The sequence below is a fragment of the Neopelma chrysocephalum genome, unplaced genomic scaffold, assembly GCF_003984885.1.
Source record: "Neopelma chrysocephalum unplaced genomic scaffold, ASM398488v2 Primary Assembly neopelma1_22b, whole genome shotgun sequence".
Classification (NCBI taxonomy): Eukaryota; Metazoa; Chordata; class Aves; order Passeriformes; family Pipridae; genus Neopelma; species Neopelma chrysocephalum.
This window is the reverse complement of record NW_020897690.1, coordinates 6,963,510-6,984,886: the sequence shown is the minus strand read 5'-3', so window position 1 is coordinate 6,984,886 and position 21,377 is coordinate 6,963,510. Positions and strand designations below refer to the sequence as shown.

At 42.2% G+C, this 21,377-nt stretch overlaps 1 protein-coding gene across 1 annotated transcript in view; it reads right to left on the bottom strand.

Moving 5' to 3' along the window:
* Positions 1-21,085, bottom strand: part of AHRR (aryl-hydrocarbon receptor repressor) — an 85,098-nt gene extending 64,013 nt beyond the window's left edge. Inside the window, exons 1-2 of the mRNA XM_027677630.1 lie at positions 20,930-21,085; positions 1,299-1,370 (exon numbers count right to left, since the gene is read on the bottom strand). Of these exons, the coding sequence (XP_027533431.1) occupies positions 1,299-1,360 (62 nt within the window). The 5' untranslated portion in view covers positions 1,361-1,370; positions 20,930-21,085. The remainder of the gene's footprint in view (positions 1-1,298; positions 1,371-20,929) is intronic.
* Between the last annotated feature and the right edge of the window lie 292 nt (positions 21,086-21,377).

The following is a 21,377-nucleotide window of genomic DNA, read 5'->3' as shown; positions in this document are numbered from 1 at the left end:
CATGCAGTTGTTATAAAATTAAATATCCACATCCATACTTAAGAGTAGTGCAGAAATCTTACATACATTTTGGATTCAACACTCAGGATTTTTGCAGGAAGAATCCTTTCCTTATGTCATTATCTTTGTCTATTGAAATTGTCACCTATGATATATTTTGCAATAAAAGAAATATTTTTTTAAGTTGGAAGAAGTGGTTCATGAGCAAATACTGCCCAAAATCCAAACAATATCAACAGATGTCATTAAAACATTCAGAGAAACTTCTCTTTGACTCTAGACCAATATATACAATTTTAAGCCAAGTGGGTTATTTTTAGAAGTTTTGAACAACTGAAAATAGGGAAATCTATTTTAGTTACCTTCTCATCCTTAAATTGTCTGTGAAGGCCACCAGCGCCAGTTTGTAATTGTAACACAGTAAAAATGTGTGTTTTATAATCATAGAACCAAGTGTAACACAGAAGATGTGGAATGATTATACTAAAAGCTTCATTTCACAGAGCGGTTTATGGCATCTGGAAATCATTTTACATTTGAGTGATAGCAACCTTTTTTCCCCTCCCATTTCAAGCATCTTGTAGTAACAAATTCCCACTGCATTTTTTCTTCTTCTGCTTTGCCTTTACACATGCAATTCCTCTCTCCCATTTTTTTCCTCATGAAAGTGATCCCATAGTAAATAGTGGTTTGAAAATTATGTGTTCTTTATGCAAAAAGTGAATCACCAGTCTGCTCTCTCAGTTGGCTGAACTGACCCACTTTCTTTGCTCACACATCTTGGACTTAGCGATGCCCCAAGCAAGGCTAAGCCAAGGAAAAGGGAAGGGGGGAGCGCAGTACCAGCACACTGGTGCCACTTGACACATGGCTTCTCAGAAAGCTCCTCGAACAGCTGCAGGGAGCATAGAAGCACAAAGGTGGCAGCCACGTCTCCAGCCCATTGCCCAGCTGACATTTAGTCCACCAGTATCTTCTGCCCGTGAAAAAGCACTCCCTATGCACTCCTCACAGCAGTGTGTTCTGCAGTGCACTGCAGTACACACCATAACCAACACTGGCCTCCTCTTGGCATACCCACTGATGGGTGAGGATGGTTGGACCCATGCTTGACATCCTTTCTGGAGACAGTCTTAACCATGAAGAGCCAGCCTCCCAGCCAAGGGTTTCTCACTGAAGAGACTAAGATTAGGTCTATCCTGCATCAGCAGACTTTAGGAGGAAGGGCACCCTTCCTCTACCTCATTTCTAGCACAAACATTTGGAGGGAGATGCCCCCAATGAATATGATACTTAACTGTTTCTGAATGGGTTTCCTCCTTTTTCTCCCAGCATATAGGCATTCCCCTGGAGGAATCATTTTTCTGACACTGAAAAACAAAAGGAATAAGTTTCTTAGTTTAGAGGTTTCTGTGTTTCATAATGCTGGACAAAATTACTGGACCATGAAAGTTCAATCGAGGAAAATGTTTGTTCCTTGAGTGTGACATTCAACAACACTAAGAAGCATGGTGGCATTAGTTAAGATAGAAGCTTAAGGCTAATTCCAATTTCCTACCCTAATAATATTAGAATATTGATGTTTATATTCGATTTTCATTTTTTCAAATTAAGCATACTACACATGATATTAAATGGGTATAAATTACATCCTACTTACTGGATGTCCAAACTTTTTTTCCCTTCCAGGCTCATTTTTAAATTCAGCTAAACAAATAAGAATCATTAATACTACCCATCATCTGCAGGGACAATATCACAGCTTTTAAAATACACTAGGATTTTCTCTCCATTACTGACATTGTAAGTAGTAGGATGCAATTATTCAAATCAGCATTTTTCCAGGTTCTCAGATCCTCACTTTTAAAGACTGGAAATATATCTGTCGGCAGCTCAAGATGTGACACACTATTGTGGTTAGCACTAGGACCCAAGGCAGTGCTGATGGAGGTGACAATTTTCAGACAAAAGTTAGTCTTATTATTGATCTATTTGAGCATGCTAGCCTTAGAGACATTGCAAGCTCAGAAACAAGTCTTTGCGTTCAGTCTTTTTAAATCTTCTGGAGATTAGCTGAATATTGAAGTCTCTTGATATTCTGTCTGAAAGAATATTTTAGTCATGCCGAGTGCTGTTCAACAGTGGGTTCATGCTGCCGGAGAGGTTAGTGTATCTCAAGAGTAATTGCTGCTTTGTGTGAGATGTAAAATTAAGGGGAACTTCTGTGTCACTGAATCAATCCCATGCTGCTGAAGACAGATCTGTCATGTAATGCAAATCATAAACTTATTGAACTTGATTTAAAAACTGTTTAGAAGAGCCTTCTTTTTCATTGAAGGGCAGCTTTCTAATACCTAGAAACCTTTCGTCTTCCAGCTTAAATTTGTTCATGGTCATTTTATGCCCATTTGTTCTTCTGCCAACATTGTCTTTTAGTTTAAATAGCTCTTCCTCCTCCATTGTGTTTACTCATTGGCATATTTTTAAATATCAGTCATATCTTCAGTCAGCCTTCGTTTTTTTCTTTTCTGGGACAACGACAACTGTTTTATTTCCCTCTCATGTTACAAACTCTTTATTCTTCCTATCATCTTAGGAGTCTTTGTTTTCTCATTTCAGTCAATCTATCTAAAACATGGATAAACAGGATCATGTACAGTATATTAAGTTAAATCTAAAAGTATTTCATACATGCATATACATATATATACAGAGAGAGAGTAATTGACAAATCACTTATTCTTTATGGGAATTATCTCACTTGGTATTTGTGCGCCTACATTTTCCTTTTCCATAGCCATTACCAAATTCATGGCTCACAGTCACCCTGTAGTCATCTAATATACAGAGTCCATCTTCATGTATAATTTCCAACAAATAAATACACAGTTTACGGAGGAAATGGGTTCGGATGCCTAGCCATCCCAATCGTACAATTAATCTCCAGCTTATTTTTTGCTGTGTGAGAATTGTGTCTGCTTTTGTGTCGATGGCACAGGCAACAGACCTTAAGATTGGCTTAGCTGGTCAGAGCATGGTGCTAATAGCACCAAGGTCATGGGTTTGATCCCTGTATGGTCCATTCACTTAAAAGTTGGACTTGAACCTTGTGGGTCCCTTCCAACTCAGAACGTTCTGTGAAACAAAGTTTATAGGTACACATCTGGTTTAACATGAAATGTCTTAGTAAAGGTGCAACTGTCTCCAAACTGATAGTTGATGAACTCTGCTGTTAGTTTCCCTCCTGATCAGTTGTTTTCCTTTCAGCACATGCTGTTCACCCAGTTCCCTCCCCCGACCCTTCAATTCTTTGCTAGTCATCAGGAGCACAGCATCCTTCTCTAAATTGAGATAGCTAAGGTCTACTGTATTTCCCTCATCTAGAAAATCAATTATTGTGTCAACAAATAGCTATCAGGTTACTACGTCAAAATCATTTAAATCTACATTCCATTTTTACTCCATTACACAACTAACCACAGATGTCAACGGTTCTTTCCTTGAGAATTCATTCTGAAATGATGCATAATACAGAGATGAGACAAGTTGTTTTCTCTCAATTGTAGCTTATGGTGGAAGCACCAGTCATTCTCCAATTGGTGCGGTGTCAGGGATAAAGTTCTTCCAGAAATAAACAAAACTACTTTTTTCACTATTACTGAAATGATTTCATGTGACATCAGATTGGTGAACCTCCTGTCTGAAGTCAATGACAGATATGATACAGTGCAATAAATATTGTTCCAGGTTAAGAAAGTTTTATCCCATGGACTTTCCTAGTCTAACCTGCTAGCTCTTTTTTTTTCCAACAGTCTGACAATTTTTAAGATTGCATCTACCCTCATGGATTTCTTACTTCAGTGGGAAGCTAAAATGGTGTGAAGATGCCAAAAGAATTGCTTCTGTTTCTTGTGAGACCTTACATTAAAAGTTGTTTTCTTTTTATTTTTGGTGGATTGAAACTGTCCGGATGCGAGGTACCCACCAAAGCCACTCTATCACTTCCCTCCTCAGCAGCACAAAGGAGAGAAAATATAACAGAAGGCTTGTGGGTTGAGATCAGGACAGGCAGAGATCACTCACCAGTTACCTTCATGGGCAAAACAGACTCACCTTGGGGAAATTAGTTTAATTTCTTACCAACCAAATCAGAGCAGGGTAATGACAAATAAACCCAAATCTCAAAAATACCTTCCCCCCACCCCTCCCTTCTTCCTGGGTTCAACTTTATTCCCTGTTTTCTCTACCTCCTCCCTCTGCAGCGGCAGAGGGGGATGGGGAATGGGGACTGTGGTCACTTCATCACACTCTGTCTCCACCTTCTTCCTCCCATGAACTTCTCCAGCGTGAGTCCTTCCCACGGGTTGCAGTTCTCCATGGACTACTCCAGCATGGGTGCCTCCCATGGGATACAGTCCTTCAGGAACAGGCTGCTCCAATATGGGTGCTCTGCAGGATCACAAGTCCTGCCAGCAAACCTGCTCCAGCGTGGGCTCCTCTCTCCGCAGATCCTGTTACGAGCCAGCTCCAGCGAAGGCTTCCCATCGTGTCACAGCCTCCTTCACCTCCTCCACAGTGGGGTCCTCTGTAGGCTGCAGGGGCACAGCCTGCCTCACCATGGTCTTCAACATCGGCTGCAGGGGAATCTCTGCCCCAGCACCTGGAACATCTGTCCCTCCTTCTTCACTGACCTTGCTGTCTGCAGGGCTGTTACTCTCACATATTCTCGTTCCTCTCTCTGACTGCTGTTGCAGCTGTGCCGGTTTTTTCCCCCTTCTTAAATACGTTATCCCAGAGGTGCTGCCATCGTTGCTGATGGGCTGGGCCTTGGCCAGCACTAGGTCTGTCTTGGACCTGTCAGACATGGGGAAAGCTTCTGGAAGCTTCTCACAGAAGCCACCTGTGTAGACCCCCACTACCAAAACCTTGCCACACAAACCCAACACAATATTGTAATACTTTTGTGTTCTGAGTCCTTCCTGTCCATAATATCAGTCTATGACTCATAATTCTTGTTTCAAAACAGTGTCACATGCTAGACTTCCCTTCTCTTGCCTTCATGAGCAAAATTAAAAGGAGGGGAAAGGCTTGGAAAGCATAATTGAACTGAAAACTGAAAATTAAGAATTCATTTGATTTCCCAAAAGGGCCACTTAGTTTTAAACTCCATTCTGGGTGAGTTTATTAATATGTGACAGCAAATAGAAATAAATACAAAGACCTCAGTATTCAAACTGAAAACCAGGAAATAAATAGCAAACAATATGAGCTAGAATTTATGATGTGCAAAATGCTGGTTAGGAAAGATAAAGGCCCAAAGGAAAATTCACAAGTTGCATCACTAAAGACAAAAACTAGTGTGCTTTTTAGAAGAATATTATAAAGAAAATAATTCAAAAAAATGTATACAGTTCTTAGTAGGTGGATATGGCTCTATGTTAGAACTGCATAAAAAGTAAGAGGATAAATCAATAGATTTTCTTCTAGTCTCTGAAACAAAGGAGAATCATGAACTCCCATCAAACAAGAATAAACCATGCACTCTTCAGGCTTTCAACAGGAACTTTCTACAGAATTAGGACAAGGGGTTACCACAGCAACATGGTATGAAGCACTGCCCCAGCTACTGAACACCAACGTCCTAGATACACATACAGCCAAGAGGTGCTTCTGCCACCACCACTAACACCAATAGTGGCATGTAGTTAAAATGAGTCTGAGAACGCATGTATGGGAACAAAGTCAGAAGGTTCATGGCAAATGGTCCTAAAAATACATCTGAAAACAGCACTTGAATTTGTTGAGCTGCACAGAGCCATAAACCAAGAAAACATATATTTTAAAAACTGGAGAAGAGCATATTCACTGTCCTACCTGGACACCTTTTCTGATCACCTGTGAGCTCTGCTCTCCACCAGTAGGACAGAACAGCCCACCTCCACCACTGGAGGAGGCTGGGGACTCCTTCCCCTGCCATCCCACTGGTCTCACGTGTGAATGAGAAACAGGAAGAAGTTGGGTGGACGGCACTCAGCTGCTCAGAACAATTGTGCTCTTTTCTTTCTCTTTCTCCCTTTAACACTTGTGAGTTCTCACATTGTCTCCATGTGTTTGAGGCAGGATGAAGAAGAACCCAAAGCAGCAACCTCCCACCACTCCAGCAGCAGGAAAGGGGGCTTACAAGCTTGAGGAGCTTCAGGAGGAGGAAAGGGCAGATGTGGGCCATGATCATTCACTTCTGTCAGATGTTTTTAATCACTGCTGACATTAAGTTGCAATTAATCTCTGAACACTGGGGAAAGCCAAAGGACTGAAAGACAGCTGCTATATGATAATCTTCAGAGAAGGCAAAATTAATAACCATCCAGCTAACCACTGGATGGCAAGACTGACATCCATCTCAAGCAAAATACCAGAAAAGTTGATAAGAAAAATGAATGACATCACTTAGCAGAATTCTATGGAATATCATGCTCTTTGGAGTGAAACTAGCTCACTGAGAGGTTATCACCTCTATCTGACATAGGAATTCACTTGTATTAGTAAGTAATTTAAGTTAGCAGCATAACATTCTGCTTTTAAAAGCCACAATGAAGTATTGCAGTACACAGTTTCAACAAGTATATAATCTGTCAAGTGACAGATTAAAAAAAAATGCAAACACTTGCATCTCACAACAGGGAATGAAAGTCATTGCTACTAGATAGGGACTGCATCCTGAAATGTGAGTGATTCTTGAAAGGAATTAGGGATCAAAGTGAAAAATGAATACAATCCATAGCCTGAGCTGCCAGGGAGGATCTGCTGCACAGGCAGCTAATGCAGTTGCCGACCTGAGTGAAGTGATTTTACCTCTGTTTACAGATATGATGAGACTGATGCTGGAACAGTGTGTACAGTTCCCATGTAAGTGTTTTCAAATAATGTTAGAAATTGGAAAGGGTGAAGAAAGAAGCTAAAATAAATACTTGCAGGCTGAAGAAATTGCCTTGCATAGAAAAAAGATTTAGGTGACTTGAGTAAAGTGAAGTACGTTCAGGTGAAGATATGACTGCTGAATTATTTTAACCTGAAGCAGAGCAAGCACTTAGAAAGCGAAGCTGAAGCCAGATACATCCAAATAATAAATAAAACATTAATCAGTAACATTATGAGCATTTAAGCTCTGGGATGAGGTACAAAGGATTTAATGGAAACTGTTGTCTTGAAACCATGGTTAGATATCTTCTTATAGTTTGCACTTTATCCTAACAGAAGTTATGCATAAATTAAATAGAAGCAGTTGAACTCAATGCAGGCATACTCAGGAAAAATAAGAATATTTGGTAGCTTTGGTAGCTATAGGAGCTCAAATTACATTATCTAATAATCTCTCTCCTTTCACTAAATTTTGTGAATGATTTCCTGCCCAAATGTGATCACATACGATGCATTCAATGCCTCAACTACAAAAAAGGGCTGTGTAGACCACAGCTTCAAAGTCGCACAGGTTTTGAAGAGGCAGCCTGGGAGTGAGGAGGTCGTGTTGTCATCCCTACCGCACTGCACACCACAGCACAGTTTCACCTGCAAAGTAAGAAGGGGATGGGGCTGGAGCGTGGCTTGACTTTTTGCAGGATTATGTGTTTCTACCTTGAGAAGAGCAGCTCTGGAAAAAGACTTCCACTCACGATGGCTCAACAACAGGACAGAAATCTATCTGCCTGCTGTCACTAAATTAATAGTGATTAGCATGTTTCTGCCAAGTTTTCTGCTTCTAATGAATGATCATGTTTTAGGAGAAAATATGATAACAGCTTTGGGTATATCTTTGCAAAGAGCACACAGTACTGTTTCTAGCTGAAGCAGCCCCACTTAGAAACTGGAGCGAAGAATGATTAAAGGTTGTGAAAACAAGCCCTGTACTCAGTGTCCAGGAGCTCCAACTGTTTGGGTTATCATGAAGAACAGCAACAGAGAACTTCCGCACAATAAGTAACTACATTACGTAAGAAACAAACATTTCGTGACAAGAAACAAACATTTCTAGCAAGATCCAATTTACTGAATTTGCGGTTAATTAAATTCAAGTTACAAATAAATGAGGATAACTATCAAAATAATTTATCCAAGATTGTAGAGAACTCTCCCTCACTGGCCTTTTTTTTCATCAAGAATTTTTTTCTAAAGAAAACTATTGGACCTGTGTGGTGAGGAATTTGTTTAAGAATGTCTGATGGTCCAGTTACACATGAGATTGAAACAAGATCACAGTGGCTCTTTCTGGCCCTAAAATTTGCTTTTCTGCCTCAATCTTTTCTTCAGTGAAAAAAAGATTAACTCTCAAACATGAAGAGTTGTTAGAAGACTACTAAAAAGGTATGAAATGCTTGATTTACAGAGGGTGTTCTGCAAGTACCAGGGATCATAAGTTGTCTGACAAACATACATAAAATCTCTCTTCAATTTCCTTTAAAGAAAATATGTACAAATTTGGCTATGTTGGGATCTTCTGAAAAAAAGTTCGGTTTGTGTGTGCTCAGAAGACTCATTGTAGTCTGACAGTCATCTATAGTTTCTGCCTGAGCTGAGCACGCGCCATCCCTTCATTCCTCCTGCAGGCATCTGCACTATGCATGTGCATCCCCATGCACTTTACATGCACAGCACCAGACTTTCCCTCTTGCTGTTCCTCCCCATCCTGGTGTGTTCTCTCTGCTCCAGCCACTGCGACCCAGAAAACGAAGGACTCCAGATATAAGGCACGGGAACAAGGAGTCGGCCATGGGAAGGACTGAAGTAGCCCGGGACAAGGCAGAGAGGGAACAAAACCAGACAGCTTGTAGTCCTGAGTCTCAGCATCCCTAAGACTTGCAGGCAGACTCTGTACTTCAAAACACTCCAGAAAGGAACCAATGGGGAGCACTGCTTTTGAATCATTGGGAATTCAAAGTTACCATTCAGAATTTGGAGTTTTCACCAGAAATTAGGTGCCCAACACCTCCTTACTGCAATCACCCTCCCACATCTCCTGTGGCTCCTTTGCCTTCGCTGCCTGCATTACAAGAAGAAATCTGAGCATGCAGAGCCCTGCTCCTGCCCTGCTTAGAGAGCTTAGGGAAGGAATCAGGGCTATGCAGGAGCTGTAGGAACGAGGGCTGCGTGATGCGAGGCACGCGACTACAGCTAGTGACATCAGAGGCACCAGCCCTCGTTTTCTGGGAACCTTGGTCTGTTCTAAAAGTGATGAGCACTCAGTACTGCAGCTGGAGGCAACCAGCACTGAGCTCTGAATGAGTGTACACTGAAGGCTGCGTCTTCTGAAAAATCATCTCCTGAGTGCCTGGCATTCAGTAAATGAGAATACGTCTTTCAGATTTATCTCTACTAATAAGACCATATGTCTCAGCAGTATAATAAAGATTAATTCAGCTGTGGTTTTGATGTACTTAAATACTAAAGTCACAATTATCACAGGACAGTCTGTGACAAAATTAATAACACTGTGTTTGCACAGGATTTGAACAGTGTGTAGTACAGAGCTGGGACTACAAGCTGAATGAGGATAATAAAAACAAAGTATGCAACTTCTATTTTAGTATGAGATCAAGCTTAGTGCCTGTCCACAGAGGTGAGGAATTTAACAGTTGGACTTGATGATCTTTATTAATTTAAATACTTTATGAATATATGTATGTATGATTTCACATTTCATCTTTAACCCCCAGGCTTCCTAATTTGCAAGTGCTTGATTTTTGAATACGGCAGCCCTTTGCTGCAGAATGGGTATGCAGCTACACTTCCAGGAATCTTAAGCAGAACAATAATTTCAATCACTATTCTTCCTTCACAAACAAGTTCATTAGGTGACTAAACTGTCTCATCAGCCCTCCTTTCTTTATATGTTTATATAAGAAAGCCTGAAATTAAGTTCAAGGACACCTTTTTTGAGCTTTGAGGATGTAAATAAATAACTTCTTAAAAAAGCTTAGGTGCAAGTTTGTTGAGTTTTTTAAAGTAATGTTTGAAAAATACAGCTGTTTTTAGAACTTCTAACATGTGCTGTGTCACTTAAGGAAGGATACAGACCATAACACATATAAAACACACACACACACAAAAAGATTGGGCATATGTCTGGTACAATACTTTGAAGTTAGTAGAGTGGTATCTCTTCTACCAGGCTTGACTTTGGTCCTCCACTGTCTTTGCCCCAGACCTTCTAAGGAAAATACAGGATTGCCACAGTGGCTGGGCTACCCTTTCCATAGTAAGGTGTGAGCAGTGATGAAAAGTTTTGCTACAGCTGAGGCATTTAGGATATTGTCTGGACCATATGGATTATTTGATGATTAACAAGACAGTCAATCTCATATTGCAATCCTGCCCTCAGTAGGGCTATTAGCATAGCATGTTTCACTTTATCTCTCAGGAACATAATATCTTTGAGATCTCTGTCCCTCTGTTCTGTTTGCTGAAACCTGACTAACAGGTCACAAGAAAAGCAGATGTTGTGAAAGCATATGCATAATTTCCATAACAAATCTGACTAAACCCAGTAAGATAGGTCAATGAAATATTTCTGCCATGAATGTGTAGTGTAGCAGGGCCTCAGTTCAGCTGTCTTCCACCTACAGCTAATTCAGGATCTGAGAGCAGCTTTATGCTGGAAACACAGAGCTCAGTACAACAACTCAAGTATGCTTGCCAAGTGTATATATAATTTCTCAGATAGGTGTTGCCCAGATTTAGCTCCATGCTGCCATGACAAGGCTGCTAGAGCTGTTTAGTAAATCCAGTTTATGTAGTTCATTAGCTTGCCTACAATACTCTACAACTCTGAGGGATAAATATCCTTAGATAAAAAGGATAACTGTATCACTCTGAAAGAGTTGTGTCACTTTTTTCCACAAGACACATGTGGTTGTGCACTGAGTGCTTATTGGGTTGCTTTATCCTCATGCCCCATTCCCCTGTTCCACCATAAGGTGATATATGTTTCAGCACCCGTACATCACTGTGATGGGTTGAATTAGAAATGTTACTTTGAGTTGCAGAACCAGCCACAGGTTGCAAATGCAACTATGATCTATGAAGCTATGCTGGTCCTCCAAACCCTCTTGTAAGTTCACTGGCATTCCTGGTGTTACTTTCCCAACCACCTATGTTTTAATACACTGCTTGTCATTTCATCAGACTTCAACTCTTTGGGGTTCTCTTGAAATATTAGAGAGATGGTCTTTGACAAGACTATTTATCATCCTGCATCCACAGGGCCAGACTAGAAGTGTGGTTGTGTTGGGTTTGTGTGGCCAGGTTTTGGTAGTGGGGGGGCTACAGAGGTGGCTTCTGTGAGAACCTACCAGAAGCTTCCCCCATGTCTGGCAGAGCCAATGCCAGCCAGCTCCAGGACGGACACACTGCTGGCCAAGGCCAAGCCAATCAAATATGGTAGTAGTGTCTCTGTAATAACATATTTAAGAAGGAAAGAAAGTATTGTGCAGGAGAAATTGAAGCCAGAGAAGAGCGGAGTGAGAATATGCGAGAGGAACAGCTATTCAGACACAAAGGTCAGTGCAGAAGAGGGGAAGGAGGTGCTTCAGGCACCGGAGCTGAGATTCCCCTGCAGACCACGGTGAGGCAGCTGTCCCCCTGCAGCCCATGGAATCAATAGGGGTGCAGAGATCCCCCTGCAGCACATGGAGGAGACCCATGCATGAGCAGGTGAATGTCAGAAGGAGGCTGTGACCCCATGGGAAACTTGTGATAGAGTAGGCTCTACTCCATGGAAAGGGATCCACATTGGAGCAGTTCATGAAGAACTGCAGCCTGTGGGAAGGACTCATGCTGGAGAAGTTCATGAAGAACTGTCTCTCATGGGAGGGACCCCCATGCTGGAGAAGGGGAAAGACTCCCCTCCCTTAGCAGTAGCAGCAGAAACAACTTGTGATGAACTGACCATGACCCCCATTCCCCATCTCCCTGTGCTGCAGGAGTGGAGGGGGAAGGAGGGAGGAGTGTGGGGGAAGGTGTTTTTAAGATTTGTTTTACTTCTCATTATTCTACTCTGATTTTGATTGGTAATAGGTTCAATTAATATCCAAAGTCTAATCTGTTTTGTCTGTGACAATAACTGGTGAGTGATCTCTCCCTGCCCTTATCTCAACTCATGAGCCTTTTATTATACTTTCTCTACTCAGTCCAGTTGTAGAGGGGAGTGATAGAGCAGCTCTGGTGAGTACCTAGCATCCAGCCAGGGTCAACCCACCACAGTGGTGCAATTTTGCAGTAAATGCTAATAGCGTGATGGGAAACCCTGAGTCATACAAAGAGAGGCTACAGATAGATTAGAGGATATAATAGATGAGACAGAAGGACAGAAACACTAGGTATCATTTTTAGGAGTTTTCTAGTGTAAAGCCAAAATGGAACTAACTTAAATGGAATTTTTATCAAGAAAGGATTGCTTATCAATGTCAGGGAGACTCTCCACAGTAGCCAATAAGCTGGTGATCCTCTTTTGCAAGTGTGCCAAGATCCAATTCCAAGTCTTTCAAAAAAGTCTGCCATATACCATAACTACACTCTCATTGCCCTGATTTCTCTCTTCTTTTCCACAAAAGACTTCTTAAAAGATTTTAGTTGCACTCCAGTGCAGAACAGAAGTCAAAATATGTGGCAGCTCATATCTTTTGAATATATATTTTTCCATATATATAGATCATATATTTGCATTTTTTTCTGTATCACTAGAGACAGTGTGGAAAGAGACAAAAGTGGCTGTCTTTGACTCAGAGACACAGCCTGTTCTCATAGGAGCCTCTGTGATACCAGGAGAACACAGCACAGCATTTTCCCTAAGAAAAGAAGCAAAAGAGGTCTGGATCTAAGGCCAGCAAAATGGGAACTGATATCTTTATTGCTATAAAAGTTATTATGAAACGTGTGTATGCAGGACAGGAAAGCAGGGAGGAAAACCAATGATAAACCTAGATGTATCATCAGCTTATCGGGAAGATGCAATACTGTTCTTCTCCTGGCTTTGCTCTTCTGTTTTGTTCCTCCCCAGTTATTCAGTGGAAGAAAAAGAGAAACGGAGGATGAAATGCCAAGAGCCTCTTAACAGTGGTTCAGCAGAGCTTAGATATCAGAAGATCCAAAGGAATGAAAAAAAAAAGACAAAAGCTTTCAGGGGGAAAAAAAAGGTGTTCTTCTTAAAGCATGAGATGGAAAATGGGAATACAGAGAAAAACTGAAATGAAACACGAAATATTTTCTCCTTGAACTCTGAAAGTTAAGTTTGCTTGATGCTTAAATTGATGTTTTTATTATTATTACCAGAGCAATTCAGTCTTTTAAAATGTTTTTGCTACCAGCGTAAGAAGCACTGCATTTGAAAGAAGCAGGTCACAGTTTGGAAACATACACTGAAAGCCAGGCTGGCGTGCGAGCTGTCAAGCTTTTGCTGAGTTCTTGCAAGTCTTCAGTTTAATGATGTACAGAATGGAAACTCAAAAGTTCCTGTTCTTTCAGATACTGAATCTGAAAATAAAAGTAAAAATAAACCCTGATGTAGCTATTATTTTTGATATTATAAATGTAGCCAAACAAGTTATTACCGGTTGAAAGTCTGTCTAATTTTGTCTGCTATGCTGACAAGGCACTATTGGAGCACCTTGGTTTGGATAAGTACTCAAATTTAATCCAGTTTCTTAACTGTCAATGTATAAGGCCCGTGCAAACCTCATAAAGTTCAACAAGGCTGAGTGCAAGGTCCTGCATGTGGTTTGGGGCAATCCCAAGCACAAATAAAGGCTGGGCAGAGAATGGATTGAGACCAGCCCTGGGGAGAAGGACTTCAGGGTGTTTGTGAATGAGAAGGTCAACATGACCCAACAATGTGCACTTACAGTCCAGAGGGCCAGCCATGTCCTGGGCTGCGTCAAAAGCAGCATGACCAGCAGGTCAAGGGAGGTGATTCTTCCCCTCTACTCTGCTGTAGTAAGACCCCACCTGGAGTGTTGTGTCCAGCTCTGGGGCCCCCAAAATAAGAAGCACATGGACCTGTTGGAGCAAGTCCAAGGGAGGCCACAAAGATGAGGTGCTGGGGCATCTCTTCTATGATGACAAGCTGAGAGGATTGGGGTTGTTCAGCCTAGTGGAGAGAAGGCTCCTAGGAGACCTTACAACAGTCTTCCAGCATCTAAAGGGGGTCTACAAGAAAGCTGGAGAGGGACTTTTTACAAGGGCATGTAGTGATAAGACAAGGGGTAATGGTTTTAAACTGACAGAGGGTGTGTTTAGGTGAGGTATTAGGAAGAAATTCTTTACTGTGAGGGTGGTGAGGCATTGGAACAGGTTGCCTGGAGAAGGTGTGGAGGCCCCACCCTTGGAAATGTTCAAGGCCAGGCTGGATGGGGCTTTGAGCAACCTCATCTTGTGGAAGGTGCCCCTAGACGTGGCAGTGGGGTTGGAACTAGATGATCTTTAAGCTCCCTTTCAACTCAATCCACTCTGTGATCTATGATTCTGTGTTTTTCTCTCCAGAAACATGAATATCTCCTTTGAAAGCAAAATATTATATCTATTCCCATTACATTTTTGACATCTATGGACATATCTACCTTTTCTCATTTGCTATTTGACAACCTCTGGAACTTTTTATTTTAAATGCTTTTACTGTTTTAGAGATATGTCTAGAGGAAAAAAAATGTTTAAACACATATGCAAGTTACCTATAGTACTACTCTCTTCTAATATTATTTATATCCGTTACTACCCTAAAGTAGTTACTAGATAAAAAATAATTCTCATTAATAATCCCAGCAGTGATATTTCTATATCTTCATTAAATTTTTGATCACACATTTTTAGATTATAAAAAATATTAATTTTCATTAAAAAGCCCTGGTTGTGAGTATTTCACTTCATATAATAAGGGCAATACATGGGGGAAAATTTGACCTCTTGCCTTCAAAAGTCCCAGAATTTTATTTGTTGCCAAGACAAAAAAGCACACATTTATCATAGCACATCCTGTCACAATACCACTTGTCATGAAGCCTTTGCTACCATCCAAGACCATCGGGTACTAATAGAGAAGCTAGTTTAGGATTTACCGATTTACTGAAAAGTAAAAAACAGGCATTTTTCATGGAGAGAAAATCTTAGAGAATCTCCTCAATTGCAGAATAGGGGAGAGTTCTTTTATCAGCTTTTATAGCCTGCCTTTCTTCCCCAGTCCCTCAACATCCATCTATCCCAAGACAGAAAGATTTTGTTAATCCTTGCAAATAGGGCTAAAAAGACCCTCAAGAGATCATACAGAACATCATTCCCTCCTTCACACAGAAGCAGCTGTACCAAAACTATTCAAGAGATTTCAGATCAATGTCTTGTGAGCATAAAAGACTTGTCTGTTTTTTCTAGCTAAATCAATTGATTTAATAAAGGAGTGACACATCTTTCTAGTCTTTTACATGCTTAGGCCATCATAGCTGTAACGACACAGCTGTTAAACCACTCCCCAAAGCTGCTTCTACTGAAGAAGTATAGTTTCTATGAGTACCTCAGAGATTTTACTCCAGCATTTAGCTTTCACTAAAATAAAAAAAATTTTTCCTAAGCATTTAACCTAATTTTTCCTTACTGCAACATACAGTTCCATCGTAATTTCTTGCCCTAGCTGACATGAACTTAAGTAATAGTTTAAGTTCAACTAACTTTGCAGTTAACCCTATATTTCTAATGATTTTTTACTTCTTTCCCTTTACTCTTCTTATCTCTAGACTAAACAATTTTTCAAAATTTTTCTTGTAGGTGATGTTTTCTAGACATCTGATCATTCCTTTTACTCTCCTCTGGACTCCCAATTCTATCTGCATTTCTTTCTCAAGTACCCTGCTCCTAAATGAGTACCTGGGCTGAGCAGGACTAAAAGATTGCTCATGTATCATAGAAAAAACACTCCCATTTTTACACACCATTTTTACAACAGTGCAATGCTACTGACTCATGTTTAGTTTGTGATCTACTGAATTTCCACATCCTTTTCTCCTTAGCCATTCCCCATGTTATATTTGAGGACGTGATTTATTGTTGACTGAAAATAAATCTTTGCACAAAACCTTACAGACTCACATCCCTCTTGGTTTTCTGGAGGTTGTGACTGTCAAAAATCACTGTGAATTTGACTCATCTTCCAGAGTGCCTGAAACCTGTTTCTGATTGGTGACCTCTGCAGGGTAAATGCCCACATGCTCTGGCCCCTCCTTTGGGATGGTGATAAAATAGGGAACAGCTCTGACAGATCCCTGTGGAGTCCCAAGCTGAATGATAGCCTTCTCAATATACCCCTCAAAAATCTCTAATTGCCCGTATCCTTTGCCCACAAAACAACCTCAGCAAATTTTGCTTCTCTATAAATGGCCTGAAACAAGAAGAAAGCACAATGTTTGTGGAAGGATTCCTCATCAGAGGACAAGGAGAGGGAGACTCAATCTGACAAGTGCATCAGGAGTTCTCAGACATCAGAAAAACACATTTTGGAGAAGCAAATCCCTGTGAAAGACAAGGAGGCCAAGAAGAGCTGCTTTCCAAACAATGCTGCCCAGAGTGAGAGATGAGAGCACAATATTTGGAGTTTCAGCAAAGGAAAAAGTTCAAGAGGCTACTTAGCATCATGACTCCCAGGGATCTGTATACTACTAAATGTAGCAAACAATGCCCAGGAAAGCGAGACAATGACCCCAAAACTGCCACATATTCAACTTCACTCCGTCCCATCTCCAGTGTTACAGCAGAAAGAGAAATCCAGTAACTGTTTTTCTACAGTCCCAACAAGGGACAAAATTTTATTTTGTGCTAGCACATGTTTTCAGCAAGCAAAACCTACTGAAAAGACCACGACTTAGCATCAATACTAATAAAGTTTAAGAGTAAGGAATAAATATTTAATGTATTTAGTGCATGCACAGATATTGCAGTTGAATACAGAGCAATAGCTCTGGTGCACTGGGCAGCACTGCAGTTACAAGACAAATCAAATGCATGGTTGCAAACACCATGTTCTGCAGCCCTAGCTTAATAGATTGCATCACGAAAATTATTTATGCATTGCCTGCAGATGCAGCCTTAATTCAAAACTACAGACAGTATGATCCAACCATCATGCGACAAGTATCCAGGTACAGACAAAATGTTTTGTTCATAGATGCTCATTTTAAAGATCTTCCACTAACATAGGCTGCTAAGCACTGTTGTCTTGAACAATTTCACACCACCATCCTGCAGTTGCCCTGCCGCTGCATACCAGAAGGCACCTATCAGAGTGAAAAGATAAGATTCAGAAAAAGGTTTTAAAAAGGTAAAACTGGGTTTGTCATGATTGTAGATGCCCACCTGCATACCTGAGGGTTGCAGTTGAGTGAACAAGTCCTACCTGTTGTATGCTGAAATGGTTGTGTCACACACTGGCACTAGGGACTTTGGGAGTTCATAAGTATTTGGAGTTCATTTAGTTGGCATTGTTAAGTTGGCATCATTTTGTCCACCCCACTTGTGCAATCCTGTAAGTCCATCCATTCAAGTTCTGCAGTTATCTGTGTCATATTTGTCACGTTGACAGCAGTACAACATAAACAGAACTTGCTATAGAAACCTCAAAGTTTGAGATTCTGAAGGTAAGTTGAACTAAATCCAAAATGACTGCCAAAAAGCTCTGTGGGAGATCTGGACTGACAGAGACATATTCGTAAAGCATTTTTGTCTCAGGATGTTCATCTGGTTCCTGACTCTCAGTCAAATTCCTTGCGAAGTACTTTGAAATTTTCATTCTTTGTGCAGACCCAGAAGTCTGCATTACGGTCACCTTTATCTTAAAAAGAGAAGCATCCACTTAGTACACTTCAGGCTGCATATTTGCTCTCATGTCCACCTTCTTCGCTTTGACCTCAAAATGTTTGTAGAAACCCTGGTCTATGGTTTTCTAGAAGCAATTTGCATAGAGGGCCAACAACGAAACAGCTTCTCTCAAAAGCAGCAGCTCCTGCTTCTGCTAGCCAAGTATGGCTGGATTTATTTATATATATATATTAGCATATACCTCTGACATATAGTATGATACATAAGTCACCTTCACATATCAGCTGGTAGCTGACAGGAAATTAATTTCTGGGGCAAAGACTTTTTTTTCCTTCTCACATGTGGTTGCAGTGGTGACCCATTCTGAGCATTGGCAAGTGCCAGGCTGCTGCAGAGTTGTCCTGTCCTGCTTGCCATGGCCATGCAGGGACAGTGTCCAGCACCAGTGAGCTGTCATGAACATGGGAGTTGGGCAGTAATTGTGTGGGAACATTCGGGTTGGTAAACATCCTGTTGCCTACCTCACGGTCAAACCCACAATGCCTTTGCTCTGCCTGTACCAGGGAATCAGGCAGGCACTTCCTGCTGTCCAGGTAACCCCGTTCAAGCGGGAGCAGCCAGAGTTGAGCAAAATCTCTCTTATGCTGCTCAGGCAGATTGGGTTAGCAGCTGATGAATTGTGGTTATCTGAGCTATAGCTTATTCCTCATGGGTAAGCCAACTTAAATTGAAAACATCACCACTCTTCAGCAATGAGTTTGTGTGTGTGGACATGAGTCAAATTAGAAGCAATGTCTGAGTTAGGACTACAGTTACTCCATGGTGAAGACAAGTCCATGTTATCCAAATTCACCCCCTTCCCGGGACTTAACTTCAATGGTTATTCAAACATTACTGTTAAAAAAAAACCCTGGCTGACACTTCCTACCCAAACTTGGCAATTCCTTAAATTTTCCTCCAAAATCTGCTTTGTCCTAGCTGTCCCTGGGCACAAAGAGACACTCCCACATCCTTTACATTCCAGTTGGGGCTAATTGAACTCACATGTCAGCATGAGTCAGCAGTAATTACCAGGAATATTAGGGAAAGATTTGGCACTGGACCTTGATAATTCAACAGCAGAGCCCCAATGTTTAGTGGGGTCTTATATTGCATCGACTCCCTTAAATACACGACAGCAAAAGCTATATATCAAGTTCTCAATCTAGTTCAACTATATATGGGCAGTTCCTGGTAACGAAAGCATCTTTACTGTATTTTTTTATATACCCACAGAAAGGAAAACCTAGTGGAAAAATCATTTCTGACTGCTAAATCCTCCTTGCTAGAGTTTAAATCCATTTATACATTAAAACCGATGAATCAATATTAGACAGGCTGGCTGGTTTTTGTAAGCACTCGCACTGCAAACAGGGCCTAGCAATGCATTTCCTCCTTACAATTCCTGGGCAGAAATCTGAATCGATGATAAGTTCAGGTAATAACATAACTCCCCCTCCCATGGCTCAATTGAAATTAAAATCCTGAAACCACAACAAACTGACTTTTCCATATATGAGAGTTCATTCCCTACCGCTCTTCCCCAAACACTCCACCTCTGTATACCTTCACCCTATGGACTGTGAAACATTGTGCTTCCAGAGCTGAAGACTGGAAGTGCTTATACATTAGCCTGACACAGCCCCTAAAATCCCAGTCCTCTCCTCGAGATCGAAGAATACCCAAATGCATTTTATGGTCAACTACGGACAAAAAAATAGGTTGTCCCAAACATATGCTGATGCAGGGACACTGTGGATGCGGCGGTGAAAAGCGAGGACTCTCTCTGCCTGGGGTCTCACAGGGGATGCTGGCAGGAGCAACAGCATTAAAGTCACTACCAAAAACAACTGGTAACTCTTTCTGGATTTTAGTATCTACAATATTTTAGGTGCTTTGTTTTTCAAGGAAATAAATTCTTGCTCTTGGTTGCAAATTAACTGAGTGTCTTACCAGTGAGTTCGATCTTGTCAGTCATTAAGTCTCTCCCTTAAATGAAATTGTTTAGTCTTAGCCCTGGTTAATAACACTCTCTACGGTTCATATAGGAGAACTGTTTTATTTTATCTGCTGCAAACATATATGCATCAACATTCTTTTCGACAGATTACTTCTGAGCCCAACCAGATCATTCAGTTTTATTTAAATCCAGTCCCAGTTGCCGTTTTGAAATCTCGAACTACCAAACATTAAGCATATTCTTGGGTTTTTCTGGTGGTTTTAGTTTCTTTTTGCTGTTGTTCTGGTTTAATAATCCATCTCCTAGAAGCTCACTAAATGACGCACAAGCACTATTGGTGCCCTTTTTCAGAAAATAAAGTTTTTTATTTGATATAACTTATGCTATTTGCATTATTCTTTAAGAAATACATAAAACTACAGCTTCACCCAAATATATACAGAATTCTTGTTTACTAAACAAAGTAACGCAAAGTCAGATAAAGCACTGAAGCCCGTGCACACGCTTCGTCTTTCCCTCACTGCTTTTTCGCCTTTTGGTGTGTCAAACTGAAACACAACAATGATTTGTAGCCTCTGAAGTTATAAAACACTGAAAATGATTTTCAGGGCAAGTACTGACTGACCCCAAAGTTAACCCAACCCGTTCTGTGCCAAGCGAGTGCACTTCAGGCTCGAAAGAGGCGATGTGAAACTTTATTTCACTTGTTTTCCCCTCGGAAAGTCTCTCGAGGCGTCGGTGGAAAGGATGTGGCCAAGGTGCCACGGCAGAGCCCTTCGCCGTCTCGGCTTCAGCCCTCGGGACAGCGAGGCACCCCTCAGGCATCATCCACCCGAGAGTCGGCGGACCCCGGCATCTCCCGGGGCTCTCGCCTGGGAGCTGCGGACTATCACTGGCGCCCGGGTGGAAGAAACGGGGCTCGTCCTGCGCGGCTACTGTCCCACAGCTGCCGACACGGCCGGCGAGACTACCGACACCCAGGGGACAGGGTGCTGGTTTAGAGGCGAGGTGGCCGGAGCCGCCGGTCCCCCAGTTCCCCCGCTGAAGCCTCGGCTGCCCACCGCGAGCTTTCGGGATGCAGCGACTTACCCCACGGTCCCCTCCACGACCCGAGGGTGCAAAGTTTCTGCGGGCGAGGAGGAGAAGCCCCCGGCCGCGGTGCAGGGCGGAGGTGCGGGAACGGGCGGCGGGAACGGGCCGGAGGGCGCCGGGGGTGGGGAGGATGCTCGGGCGCCGCTTCCCTCGTGATCCAGGTGGCGGGCGGGCGGCCGAGGGACAGGGCGAGCCGCCGGCTGCCCGCTCGCACGCGATCCGAGCCCGCCGCCTCCCCCCGCCGGCGGCAGAGGGCGCTGCGGCGGCGGCACCGGCGGCACCGGAGCCGGGGGCGAGCGGCGGGCACGGGAACACCGGGGTCGGCCGGACGAGACCGTGGCGATCAGCGCCCGTCCCCACCGGTGCTGTCCGCCGCTCCGCCGAGCGGTGGCGGGGGCTGAGCCGGGACCCCGCTGCCGGCGGTGCGGTGCACCTGCCCGCGCCG